The sequence below is a fragment of the Caretta caretta genome, chromosome 5 (assembly GCF_965140235.1).
Source record: "Caretta caretta isolate rCarCar2 chromosome 5, rCarCar1.hap1, whole genome shotgun sequence".
NCBI lineage: Eukaryota > Metazoa > Chordata > Testudines > Cheloniidae > Caretta > Caretta caretta.
Window position 1 is genome coordinate 83,186,327 of NC_134210.1, and position 14,524 is coordinate 83,200,850.

General features: G+C 38.1%; 1 protein-coding gene across 1 annotated transcript in view; it reads left to right on the plus strand.

The window, feature by feature from the left end:
* Window positions 1-14,524, plus strand: part of ADAMTS19 (ADAM metallopeptidase with thrombospondin type 1 motif 19) — a 274,632-nt gene that overhangs the window by 192,759 nt on the left and 67,349 nt on the right. Inside the window, exons 12-13 of the mRNA XM_048851712.2 lie at window positions 4,278-4,408; window positions 6,629-6,798. Coding sequence (XP_048707669.2) covers window positions 4,278-4,408; window positions 6,629-6,798 — 301 coding nt within the window. The remainder of the gene's footprint in view (window positions 1-4,277; window positions 4,409-6,628; window positions 6,799-14,524) is intronic.

Consider the following 14,524-nt stretch of genomic DNA (forward strand, 5'->3'; position numbering starts at 1 on the left):
GAGATGAATCATTTTAATTTGTAAATTTTAGGAAAGACAGTATGTAACTAGATATTTCTGGGAATAACTGTTATTAATATAACATTAACATAGTATACAATAGGGATAGTTTTATCACTGTATATGCAAATACACTTCATAGTTTTAGCATGTCTTTATTGGTTTCAACAGTTCAGAATATAAATAAATCAATGTCACTATACAAATGAATTTCACTACAAAAAAATTTCACTACTGTGGACCTTATACAAACTGTATAATAACTGTAGGGTCATTTTTGAATATTTTAACATAAATTACCAACCTCAAAACCAAAACACTATTTTGACTGGCAATACATAATTGAGTGTCATTTACGTTTAACATAAAGGGAAAATATAAAATGTACCAGTGAATAATTTTTAGATTTTCCCGATCAGTAGTGTCTCAGGTTGTCAAATAAACAGATCTGATCATCTATATGCCCCTATTTATTGTGCACACCTGAAATAAAATATAATTATACTGAAGATATAACAGTTTTAGAAAGGAGATTAATAGACGTTTGAAAGAGTCCATTACAGTTACTCTTTATTCTGATTAGCATCAGAAAAATAGGTTTTTTCTATATACAGTATGAATATTTTGGGGATGGGGAGAATACGCATATACATTTGCCTAATTAAATAGTTATTTGTGTAGATCAGCAGCTTGCTTGTGTGTGGGGAAAAGGTATTTATCCCTATGAAGAGTGAAAAATCTCTAACTTAACCAAGCCAAAATATGTTTTCACATTTGCACCATTTTTGTTTAAAGCTAATTCTGCTTTTTGTAATATATTTTATCAATGGAATGTCATTGTTACATTGTTTCAGTACTTTATTTTTAAGCTGAAATATGAATTTTCAGACACTCAGAAACACTACTTACTAGAATTAATTTCATGCAAAGAACCAGTACAGAATTACTGTATACAAATTACTACAGAAGAGGTTTATTTCAAAGATATTTTAAAGTGTCAGAGCACCTAAAAGAATGACAGATTTCCTAAAGAACTCATCAACAAAGAAATGAAATGGTCACTTAAAGTGAGACTTCTGTTAAATGTCCATCAACAGCTTTTATGCTTCGGAGGGCCTTTGCCAAATGTGTGCTATCACAATAAATGGAGGCCAAGTGTGTAAGCCAACTCTCTTTTTAGAAAAAAGCAATAAACAGCACAGAAACATTCATATATCTTGCTTTTCTTTTGGTATTAAACTGCCAGCCCCCGTGCAGTCTCCCTAAGGGATAATTTGCTCTTTGAATCATAAAACATTGAGCCAAGGACAGTTTTCGTCATCTAAAAACCAAACAAAATCATAAACAGAATAAGATAAAGTATTCAGATAGTTTCAGTGGTGTACATTGGGAACAAACCATTATTTATTTTTGTTCCACTGGAATAATGAGATTGTGTACCCTAATGATACTGGCAAACTAGACTTGTGTAGCCTATTTAATATTTTAAAACTACTACTATTTCTTGATAAAGGTAGTATTCTTTTCTGAGAAAAGAGAAATATATGTATAAATCCATCATGTATTGAGAGGAGAGAGCCTTAAAGCTATATTATAAGTGGTGCAGGGTCAGCTATACTAATGTTGCCTGACAGTTTCCACTGTAAGACCTTATTTTCTGTTGCTTTTAACTTTGCCAACCTTTAACTGTTCAGAATGAAATTTTCCATGCTTGGTGTCTACCTCATGTTAAATATTTTTGGAAAATTTCAGCAAAAATGGTTTAGCCAGTTCTCAGAACAAAATTAGGAAAAATACATTGTTTTGCCTTTGTTAAAAGAATCCTTGCAACCATTTAATGGATAAGCTGTAGAGCTTCTATTCTTTGAAACAGGGAATTTCAATTTGTCAGAGGGGTCACTGGTACAAGGGATGTGCCCATTGCCATCCTCATCAAAATCGGCTCAAATTTGGTCAAACTATGTGCCTCTAAAAATCCCAGTTCTCATGTGCTCAGTAGAGATTTGTTAGCATTTAGCATCTAAATTCCCCCTGTACTGAGCATGCTGCAAGGGCTGAGCAGAACATTCTCAGCAATTCCTCCTTCGAGCAGCCGGGGGCTGCTATGGCACTGGACAGTGGAAAAGAGCCTTTCTATCTGGTGCTCTCAGTGTTACCATGTGGGGCCAACACAGCATGAAGAAAGAAGAAGTCTGACTGGAATGCTGAGTGGTCCAAGCATGGAGGGTTGCTGTGGGGACACTGGGAGAAGGGGCCACAGGTGTTGGGGGAAGACTGGGACAAAGAGCTAGGCATGGGGGTTGGGATGTGGAGCCGAGGGACCTGGGGAGAGACTGTCATATGGAGCTAAGGGTAGAGGGACTTGGATTGGGATAATGAGGCAAGATGGGCAGGAGGAGGAGACTAGGTCTAGAACAAGGAGCAGTGCGGGATGGAAGACACATCTAGCAGAATGAAGTAAGCAGACATCCCTGAAACATAATTATCTTACTGGACTAGGAAAGTTTCTTCTTTCCATTGTCACGGTCCAAGATGAGTTTCATATTCATTAGTCAGTCCTACTCTGTTTTGCTCAGAGCATGACAGTGTTGTATTGTTGTACAACATTCCTTCATTTAGGAGGTGATGGGGATTTCATTTACTCAGTCTGTCTTGTTTCATGCTCATCCTGATTAAATTGTTCTGTAAGTGAAGGATTTGTGAGCATTCCTCAGCCTCTACCTAGTACAGATACAGTCCCTGGAGAGTCCCTTTTACCCCATAGATCTATGGTAATATATCGACTTTTATATGTAAGCTTGGAAGGATTAGATTTTTGTTGGTATATGTCAGTAAATGTTAATTTCATTATACACATGCACAGATGAAAACATATTTCCATTAATAATAACTGAAATTTACAGATAGGCAAAGTAAGAAAAATGGTGCCTGAAAATGTATTAGAGTTTGATTTAAGGATATTGATGTGTATATTTTGACATGTGACATTGACAATTTGTGTTTTAATGATTATAAAACTTTAAATGTTTTGAATCTCAACATCTACTGCCACTAAATAATTATTGTCTGACTCCCCATAATTTCCTGCAACAATGAACATTTAAATAGGTAAAAATTGGGAGAAAAGTGCTTCACCCATAATTTTGCACACCGTGAAAATTTATAATTGATAAATATCTAAAATTTCTTAAAAATAAACATCAATATTATCTGTCAAAATTATATTAAAAAATTGAATTATCCCAAGCCTATTTATATGTACATGGGCATTTTTAATCAGAGGCATCCCCAAGCACTTCAGTTTTCATATATAGAAGTTGCTAATCTAACAGAAATACAGTCATCTCAGGATGTTGTAACCATATGGTATAACTCCACCAACATCACTGCACAACACTTTAGGACAGAAAGTGACAAAATTTAAGTTGAAATTTAAGATTACCCCCAACTGGGAATTACACTGGGAGTAACGAAAGTAACCTTGTGCTAAATTACACAGATATTTCATGACCGCAGATAGTCAAGGCCTTTGTGTGTTTCATCTGAAAAATGTCCTTTCCAGAAGCACAGTATACACTGACAGCTTTCTAGGACATTAGCTCAGTACTCAGAATGAAAAGAAATATTTGATGAGTCACTGATGCCACTGAAATTCAGTAGTCATTATGCTATTCCTATTCTTATTATTTAGTACCTGTTACAATTACAAAATATACTGGGCCAGATTCTCAGATGGCATAAATTAGCATAACATCCCCATTAAGTCAATGAGGATTAAGTACATTTACATCAGCTTTGGATCTGAACCATAGAAGTCCCATTTACCCTAAAATTTGTGTGCTACATTACATCAGTTTTCATTATAAATTGCAGAAATACATGTGAATGTATGCATCAAGCCCAGCACTTCATATAAGTGTATTGATATAGATAGATATGGATTATCTCTCAGCTGTATTGATTTTCATCCTCCTCACTTCAGTGCTTTTTTGGAGTAGTTGAATGGTAGGGTAAGTCAAATGATCTTGAAGTCGATAATGGCGTGTTTTATGCAGTAAGGACCAAGTCAAACTATCATGGACATCAGTGGAAAAATTCTATTGATTTTAAGGGGAGTTCGAACAGGCCCTAAATTCCCAGTATTTTCTTTGCCTTGATGTTCTTAAGAGTGTGTTCAATAAGCCCTGCTTATGCTGTGCTACCAGTGCAAATGGAAGACAATGAGTTATTTTGGATGTGCCTTGATTTATTCACCTGAGAGTTGACTTTTGGCATAGTGGTGTAAGGCTGGAGAATGTACCAGTAGAACATCTTTTCCTGAATATCTGGACGGAGAGTGGAGCACATGGAGCACTTGCAGCAGAACTTGCAACACTGGAATCAGCAGTCGACAGCGCGAATGCACTGGGTAAAAAAAGTTCCATTTTCCTTTTCTGTGCTATAGAATTTCTCAGTAATGTTTAACTGTAGTCAAACCTGGTCATACACAGCTGTGCTAAATGTATACAATTCTTCTTTTTCCATAAATACTGAATAATGGGAAATAGGAGATTTCTAGGGTTTGGGAAGATCAACCTTCCTCCAAAAAAAATGGGGCACATGAGTTTGTCTTGCGAAGAAACAGCAGGAGATTTATTTATGTAAACTTGTCATGAGACCTAAAAAAAAAATTCAGACTGAATAAATTATTATATTATTTTTTCCTCTGTTTCTACGAGGACATAACTAAAATAAAATTGTAAGCTATTTCTTTTTCAAACTAATTTTCTGACTAATTTTAGCAAACTATTCTTCCTCTGGAGATTGTGCACAGTCAGTTCTTTGTGAGAACTCAACATCTGAGATTTGAGCTGGTTTTTTTTTACTTTTGATTGCATACACAAACCACTTTTTATGTTTTTGCTCATCCAACCAGGGAAGAGATCTTTTACCATGAGGTTTCTGTTGCAACACTTTACAAACAGAAGTTCACACTCCCTAAATATTTTCCAGTAGTCACTTACATTTTGTTATTTCCATGAACATTCCTGACAGGAAACTCATTTACGAGAATGTTTGTTAATAGCAAATATACCAGGAACAAACATAGTTGAAACAATTCATTTTAAAATCAAACAAATATTAATGAAAAACATTTTTGATTGTTTGCACAGCTCTGCTTATGATAACTATAACGGGGTGAGGGGAAGCTTGGTCTTCATTGTTGCTATCACCAGCTTCCGCGGTGCAAAAGTATAGTGAGAGCAGCAAAGTTGGACCTATTGTAAAGTTTTCTGGAAGTACTGTATCAAAGAATACAAGTTTATTTTAAAGGTGACCTACAAAGGAAAAAATAAGTGAGTTCAGGCCTTTTAAATTTTTTTCACCTGAAAAAAATATCCAGAATATTAGGTCTTGTCCTCCATCTGTTTTCTGGAGGAGTCTTTGAAGGAGATGAGAACTGGACTGGGAATTGTCTTACCCTCAATTGGACAGATGCTTAAACCTTTCACAGAGAGATCTTTCCTCTCAACAGTTTTCACAAGCATTTAAGTTAAATAGGTATGAACAAAAACAAACAAAAAAAAGTTACCACATTGAAGGCAAGGAGTGTTTAACCACTGACTTCATTGGAGCCAGGATTTCACCCCAGAACTCTAAACCTATGGCTAAAAAAATACTGTCCCCTCTCAATTGATCAACACCATTTTTCCCTTGATAGGAAAGGAGTATAAGAAGAGAAATAGTGGGGAGGGAAGTAGCGAGAACAGGAATGGGTAACATAAGTGGGAAGACGGAAAAAGATGGAGAAAAAGAGAGGAGAAACATACTAGAGATAGAGATAAATGGACAGAGGAGTTTGTAAAATCGAAGATGAGGAAAACATGGAAATGGGTGTACTGAACAAGGTATTCTGACAGAAAAGCCTTTTTTGCCATGTGCAAAATTCTTCCCGAGCTCCCTCTCACGTGAATGTCACTTCTAGCTGTATTATAAGATGCCTATAAGCTATTTCCAGTACTTAGGGATGTCTTAATTTCATTTTCACTAGTTTTCCAGGCAAGATTTTCCAATAATTGCATACTCTCCAGTTTCTGCAGTCTGCTATTGCTCTTCCATAATTAGCACCCATAGGAACAACTGAAAGGCCAGAAGAAAGTATGTGTGGGCAGGGGAGGGAGGGGAACTGTAACAGTGCACCTGTAAATTGCAGAAAGCTGTAAATTTAAAGTACATGCAAGTGTTGTGCCCATTCCTTGATGATTTAGACTCAACTTTGGCTCAATCAGGAGCTGAAAAAAATCATCTGAATTATATTGAAAAAAGCAGCTGGAGGTCTATAATAACCTGTCTTGAATACCTGGGCTGAACTTCCCTCTTCATCTGTTCCTAGGTGTAAATGAAAATTTGGAATTTGTATATCTTTCTTAAGAGAATTGATGAAAAACAGAAGTCAAAGTTTTTTTAAGTTTCATTTTGTAGTTGGTGATTTTTTAAATGTGTTTTTAAGATAAACAATGTATTTCATCAAAAGATGTCTGTTTGTTAAAGCAACTTTTTATATAGACTGAATGATGTGGACTGTGTTTTCAGGGTTTGGCAGAATGTCACCAACAAATAAAAGACATGTCTGTTCCATCTTCTCTAGGCCAGGTCCTGAAGGAGATTGTCATGGACCCAGAATACAATACAAAATATGTGAGAATCCTTCTTGTCCTGCTGGAATGCCTACGTTCAGGGACTGGCAATGTCAGGCCTTCGCTGTCAGACCTTCATATCAGAAGCATGTATTCCAGTGGCAGGCTGTTATAGATGAAGGTAAAAGTAAACTATAACCCATTTAACTTGTGATGTAGTTCTGTGTATTAGATCCAATATCATAATGTCCATTTAGAAAGCAATATAAAAAAGAAAATTATAATTCATCAAGCTCAAGCTTAAAAATAAGTTCCATATTGAATCATTTAAATTTTACTGCTCTTCCATCATGCTAATGGCAGTTTCACGTATGTCCAGAGGCTTTTGTCTCATCTTTATATTGAAGTTGACCTTCCCAATGAACACATCTTCCATAAAATGAAATATCAATGGCACAAATGCAAAAAGAAATAGTGTAAAGTCTTCCATAAGCACACATTTCTAGCGGAACATCATCAAGATGTTAAAACTTGCATACCTTGGTTACACATCCAGTTACACAGTTGAAGAGAGAGTGGCAATCCTGTAGCTGGCATTGATTTCAGAGAAATGGAGGGGCGTGGCTTTAACATTTAGACACCCTAGATACCTTGTGCTGGATTTGGCAGAATCCAATGTCTAATGTATATTTTGGACTTGGGTCAGTTTCTTATAAATCTAGACAGCAACCATTCGGAATATTGCATGCATTGGTACAATGAAACAATGTTCCTTATTACCTTGAAGTGTATACTCACCAAGGAAAGAGTGATACCAAATGTTTATGATATCTGTAAAGCTAAAGTTAGCACAAAATATTGACGGCCCAGAAAAGAAAATATTCTACCCGAGTCTGTGCTAGGAATGTGGATGATAGCTGCTATTATACTGAATTTCCTTTAAATTTTGTCATATTGTATGTTCTTCAAAGAAATTAACTTGAGGAATTGAGTTACAAAAGCCATTTTTAAAATAAATCAACTGTTGATAAACATATGACTTACTCATGCAATAATTATTGCGTATTAAAACTCATTCTGAGGTGTGAGATCATTTAGAAATGCTTTATTGCAATTTATAATGCAACATTAAAAGAAAATGTCAGAATCATTCTTATTAACAGCAATCATCCATGTCAGAAAGAATTATGTACCTACATCTTAAAATAACCTTTTTGATTTGCTAAGTGCTGAAGTTCTGAGGTCACTCACAAATTTATTCTGATGAATTGTTTGCTCAAAGGTGACTGTCAAAGCTTGCCAAGAGCAAAGCATCTCATGCAGTGAGCTTTTTAGTGGTCCTTTAACAGTAAGTAAGATTAAACTCAAAATTTAGCTGCTTGGGCATTTAAATCTCACAACGAAAATAATCAGTTTGTCACACTGCCTAACTGAAGATGCAGTCTGATGGTTAGGCCCAGGCCGAAGACTTTGGGTTAGAACTGAGGAGCTCCTCACCTGTTCCAGCTTCACCCTGAATTCCCCCTTAGAAGAAGTAGGCAATCCTTCTTATCTATCATGGTGGTTTCTGATTGGCTATGGCCTCCTTCTAGCACCATCTCCAGCAGAGGTAACATTTATAAGACTGGGTTTTCCACAGTCAAAGTTGAGGGCTATAAACTCATTTTATTTATGTTTATACATTGATATACATTCAAGGGAAGAACTTTACTTCCTGGTATATTTTTAAAAATCCCTGTTGTACTAACAAATATTTCCTTATGCTATTTCTAAAACATAAGATGGAGACTGGTTTATGTTTTCTGTCAAGGGTTCCCTGTACAGCTGGGGTCACAAATCCTGTCACTGTTCAGCTGCAGTTGTCCCAGTTGAGGAGCAGGGGAAGTGAATGCCCTCCCCAAGGTTTTTGCAGTTGCTCAAAGTTTTATAGGCTGCAGAGCTTAGGGTATGGTGTGACCACTTTTAACCAGTGGTCCTGTAGTAAATCAGTACAGCTGCTGCTGGAGCAATCTGGAGCATCACTCAAGCTGTCTGGTTGCAATGCCACTGAAATTTGACCCAGCAGCCCCTCTGTGCAGACAGAGGAGCGGCCTGGGCAAATTTCAGTGAGTGGCATTGGAGACCTAGCACACAAGATCACACTACCACTCAAATTTGGCCTGGATGCCCTTTCATCCAGACAGTGGGGCAGCTTGGCCAAATGGTGTTGCAACTTGGCACACGAGGAGTCTCTCCTATACAGAAGAGTGCAGGGGAGTCCCCCAAGAACTTGAGTCCTGGTAACACCAGGGAACCAGTAAGTGAGAGGGAAGACTCTCTGGCTGAGGGAGACCCAGAGCCCTGGGGATAACAAGCATGGACCAGAATGAGGTCTCTACCAGAAGGAGGGACCAAAATTCCATTCTCCATACAAAGAAATATCTGAATTGGTGCCACTGTTCAGCAAGGTGCTCAGAAATACCAGTTTTAATTAAACACTGCAACTTCAAATGTAATTTCAGTTTACTTACATTACCAGTGTTTCTCACTATGTGAGCAACAGATTCTTTTTGAAAGAATTGTACATATTTTCAATGGGATTCAAAGAAATTAACATTTGTATATGACCCACTAGTTGGCAGAGGTATAGAGTAAGTGTGACTGGTTCCCTCCAGAATACATTAAAGAAAGAGTAAATGAGATCATATTTTTAGACGAAAACAGTTTAATTGAATAAGTTATCTGTGTGTTCACAAATACATACACAAATGTGCAAACAAACACAAGACATGCAAGATCTTTGACAGCTTCCCAATTGGGGAATGTGCAGTTTGTGAACTATGACTTCTTTTAATTGGAATCTCTACAGTATGGAAGGATCTTTTTCCATATATTCAGTGCTGCACCTTCGTCTGGTGTCCAAGTTTCTTCTTTGATGAAGGTGGATGTGGTATCTCACCTACACTGTATAATATTATATTTACATTGCATATATAGAATCATAGAATATCAGGGTTGGAAGGGACCTCAGGAGGTCATCTAGTCCAACCCCCTGCTCAAAAGCAGGGCCCATCCCCAATTAAATCATCCCAGCCAGGGCTTTGTCAAGCCTGACCTTAAAAACTTCTAAGGAAGGAGATTCCACCACCTCCCTAGGCAACGCATTCCAGTGTTTCACCATCCTCCTAGTGAAAAAGTTTTTCCTAATATCCAACCTAAACCTCCCCCACTGCAACTTGAGACCATTACTCCTTGTCCTGTCCTCTTCCACCACTGAGAATAGTCTAGAACCATCCTCTCTGGAACTACCTCTCAGGTAGTTGAAAGCAGCTATCAAATCCCCCCTCATTCTTCTCTTCTGCAGACTAAACAATCCCAGTTCCCTCAGCCTCTCCTCATAACTCATGTGTTCCAGACCCCTAATCATTTTTGTTGCCCTTCGCTGGACTCTCTCCAATTTATCCATATTCTTCTTGTAGTGTGGGGCCCAAAACTGGACACAGTACTCCAGATGAGGCCTCACCAATGTCGAATAGAGGGGGACGATCACGTCCCTCGATCTGCTCGCTATGCCCCTACTTATACATCCCAAAATGCCATTGGCCTTCTTGGCAACAAGGGCACACTGCTGACTCATATCCAGCTTCTCGTCCACTGTCACCCCTAGGTCCTTTTCCGCAGAACTGCTGCCTAGCCATTCGGTCCCTAGTCTGTAGCTGTGCATTGGGTTCTTCCGTCCTAAGTGCAGGACCCTGCACTTATCCTTATTGAACCTCATCAGATTTCTTTTGGCCCAATCCTCCAATTTGTCTAGGTCCCTCTGTATCCTATCCCTGCCCTCCAGCGTATCTACCACTCCTCCCAGTTTAGTATCATCCGCAAATTTGCTGAGAGTGCAATCCACACCATCCTCCAGATCATTTATGAAGATATTGAACAATATATATGTATATAAAATATATGAATATATATATAATGGCCTTGTGCCTTGCCTCAGGCTCCAAGATCAATGAAGCCCCTTTATTTAAGAAGAACAGAAATCAGAGAAAAATAAATGAGAAATTGTAGAAATAATAAATATGGCGCTAAAGGCAAGTTGTAATTTGGAACCATGGGGTCTTCTTTTAATTTAAATTTCAAGTCACAATTCTTCAGTCAGAAAATGAAGATGGGGTACAACTGTCAAAAAGACAAGTGGCACTGCACAAAAAAAGAAACGAATACAGAAATGTGCATAAAAAAGTGGTGTCCCATAGTTCATTTACTGTGTCTCTCTCACAAGGTCCCATTTCATTTAAACTAAGGGTCATTTTACCTTTTAATTTCCTACCGTCTATGTTCGTAATGTGTTGATTCACTCAACGCTTGTATTTGACATACAAATAAAACGTGGTGCCTGTAGTGGGCATTATATGTTAATCAAAAGCTTGACAGAGGTACTTTAAGTTGAAATATCCAATATAGCTTTTGCAGCATAAGCATTATTGAGTTATTAAGTGTAATTTAAAGATTGAACAAATACATGGGGAATGAAGACACACCACACAGAACATGGGTTTAAGCAGCAGGCTGTAACTTTACTGAACTAAATTAACACTAGGTTGAACAGCACCCAAAACCTTGCCAAAAAAACTGTGGTCCAGTGTAGATATTCATGGCTTTACAACAAGAGATCTAACACCCGTGGCCTAGCCCACTAAGTCACTGAAGGATGTAGTCAGCCAGGGCCAGCTCTAGGTTTTTTGCCGCCCCGTGCAAAAAACATTTTTCGCCTCCCCCCCCCGCCCTTTTTTTTTTTTGCTTTTACACACGTTGGCATTTTGCAATGTTTGTTTTGTTTTGACTGTTTACAATTTTTTAAAAAATGAAAACAGAATTTGTAGTTAGTGAAATGAAACAATTTTCTACTTGCGTACTCTTTTAATTTTAACAAAATCACAATTACAGACAATTTGGGTTCAACTATACACTGTAATGTATCTTCCGGTGCGCCCAGTTTCTCATAAATTAAAAGAGTTTATATGAACTGAATTTTTCTGGTTTTTATACTTGCGTAGTCTTTTAATAATTCAGTGAAATCTAAATTTTTTGCAATGGTAGTTTCCATTTAAATTAATTCGAGTCCTGACAAATGATTCTGAGACATGGTGGACCTCAAATAATTTTTTAGTAATTTCAGTTTTGAGAAACTGCGCTCACCAGAAGCCACTGATACTGGTAATATTTAAAAGAATGCGTAATGCTATAGCAGCGTTTGGAGTGAAAAAAACATTTGATATAAATTCTAATACTTTTAGAGGAGAAGTTTGGACGTATTAGCTCAGATAAAGCTATGAATTCGTCATACAATTCTACTCCATCGATGTCAGCAGTGTTATCAGTACTGAGCGCTAAATGTAGGTCTTGGCAGTGCTTCATGAGGTCTTCTTTGGAAAACTGATTTTTAATATTTCCAATATCGTATAAAAATTCAAAAGTTTCATAATGACCACGAAACTGATAAAATCTTTCTTCAATGGAAGTTATAGCTACATCCAAAACCAAAAAACTACATCTTTGGTCTGTGAATATACGAACCATGATCTATTAATTTATTCCCCATTTTTCATTTGTTTCTTCATACTGGATGTTATAAATCGACAATTCGACTAATTAAATGGATATTCAGATGTAGAATCTAGTTTTGAAGGACCTTTTTCACAATAATTATTAGCATTGCAGCAGTAATTATTGTTGGCCATGTACTTGGATCCAATCCTATGTCAGTCTCTCCACCTTCCATTAATTGTTCTTCTGTTTTAGATTTGGATAACAGTTCTTTGTTTCTGGACTCTTCAGCTGAAGAAGTACATTTTTGGATGGATTGTGATTGTTTGTCTTCATCAGTTAGTGAAGATAATCTTTGGTCAGATTGTTGTTCATCTTTATCAGTTGATAAAGATAATCTTTGGTTTGATTGGTCTTCATCAGTTGATGAATAATCACTTTCAATGCATTGCTTAGAGCTTTCTCCTTGATTGTCGACTTTTTAAAAATACTTATTTGAAATACGAGAGTTTTTCTAATTTTTTGCTGTTTCTCTCTTTGTTGCCGGTAGACAGCACCGGAAAATCGTTTTCATTTTTGTCCCGGCATTTTAGCCGTATAACCGCTGACACTGACGTGACACGGAAATTGGGGCAAATGGCGCCAATAGGGCGGCACAGTACACACAAGTAATCATGATTCCTGATTTAATTAATCAATAACCGTTAATGTTTACACATTTACGCACATTCACATTATGAGTGACTGTGTCACAACGTGACATGATATTTTTCACATCATGCTCCTATCTGGAGATTAGTACTGGAGATTTTTTTTGATCTTCATGTATTATTTTTTTCCGTACATTGGTGGATTTTTTAAAAAAAAAAAAAAGGATGGCCAGAATGCCGCCCCTGGAAATGTGCCACCCCAAGCAAGTGCTTGCTTTGCTGGTCGCTAGAGCCAGTCCTGTAGTCAGCTGTTGAGATCCCTTTATCACTCTCCCCTCTCATGCAAGCAAATGAGGGTAGAGATGAGGGATACATACTAGATAATGATCCCTGCTAGATCTCAAGAGATTTCATCATCTTCCACAAAACTAGAGTTACCATCCATCTGTATTTCCCTGTGCTCAGGTTTAGGAGCTAGCCAACGGACACCTACCATAACTCTGCACTGGGCCAAACTGAAAGCTACAACAATTCAGAAAGTCCTACGCACCCAAGTAGGCCTCCTGGGTTCTGTGAAGAAGTGGAAAACCCCTCAGAGGAATGGTTAATTCTGTCCTGAGGGAAAGGTCCTTTCTGCACCTCTGCTGCCCCTGTGGGTTTGATCACGCTATTTCCATGGTACACCAGGAGACCCAAGTTCTGCCACATTTAACTCACAGGGATGCATGGCAGGTGATAGCATGACTGTCTTTGCTGACTCCCAAGCCCAAAGAGGGGCTTCTGTACTGTGAAGAGGGGGCAGGCCATCAACCAATCCTGGGTAGCCATTTCCTCTAGACCAGCCATTTGGGCACTCAGGGATTGATTCAAGTGCCCCACTCTATCCCCACCTCAACCTCACTCTCTCCCTTCCCCTCCAAGCTGAACATAGCCACATGGATTGAGAGAGGGGTGGGACTTTCCCCTCACCCAGGCAGCACAAGGGAGTCTGCCGATCCCGTCAACCACCCACCCACTGAGACTGGAAGGCAGTTTAAACTTTAAATATCAGTATTGTGCGCATGTCAGTAAGTGGAAAGTTATTGTTTGATAATCTAAATGTAATTCAAGGAGTTGGCTCTGGATCTGTAAAGTCCTATGTGGCTTGCATCATGACAGCTCAAGAGACCACTGTCTTTATCTGTCCCATTACAGCAGTTGAAGTTCACTGCGGTCACATATGCTGGCAACTCTAAATTTAAAGATCTGGAGGATGTCTATAAGGAAGGATGTTCCAGTGATTAGGGCACCAGTCTGTGACTCAGGAGACATGGAGTCAATTTCCATCTCTGCCACAACTTTCCTGTGTGACCTTGGCAAGGCACTTAGTCTTGCTCTGCCTCAGTTCATCATCTGTAAAATGGGGATAATAGCCCTCCCTCACAGAGTGTAATGAGAATAAATACATTAAAGATTGTGAGGCACTCAGATACTACAGTAATGAGCACCATGTAGGTGTCTAAGATAGATATTACTCAGTGGAGCCCCTTTGGTTCTGGAATTCACTGTCTCAGTGGGTCAGCCAGAGACAGATTCTCTTGACCTTTGGGGCTTGATGAAAGGTCCATCTCTTTGGTCTTTGTCTGAGGATAATGATTGTCTCCTTTAATAGTGAGTGTCGTCCTTCAAATATTGATAATGGTCAACAAGGTATGCTTACTATTTTTAATATTGTTCAACATACAGCCATTC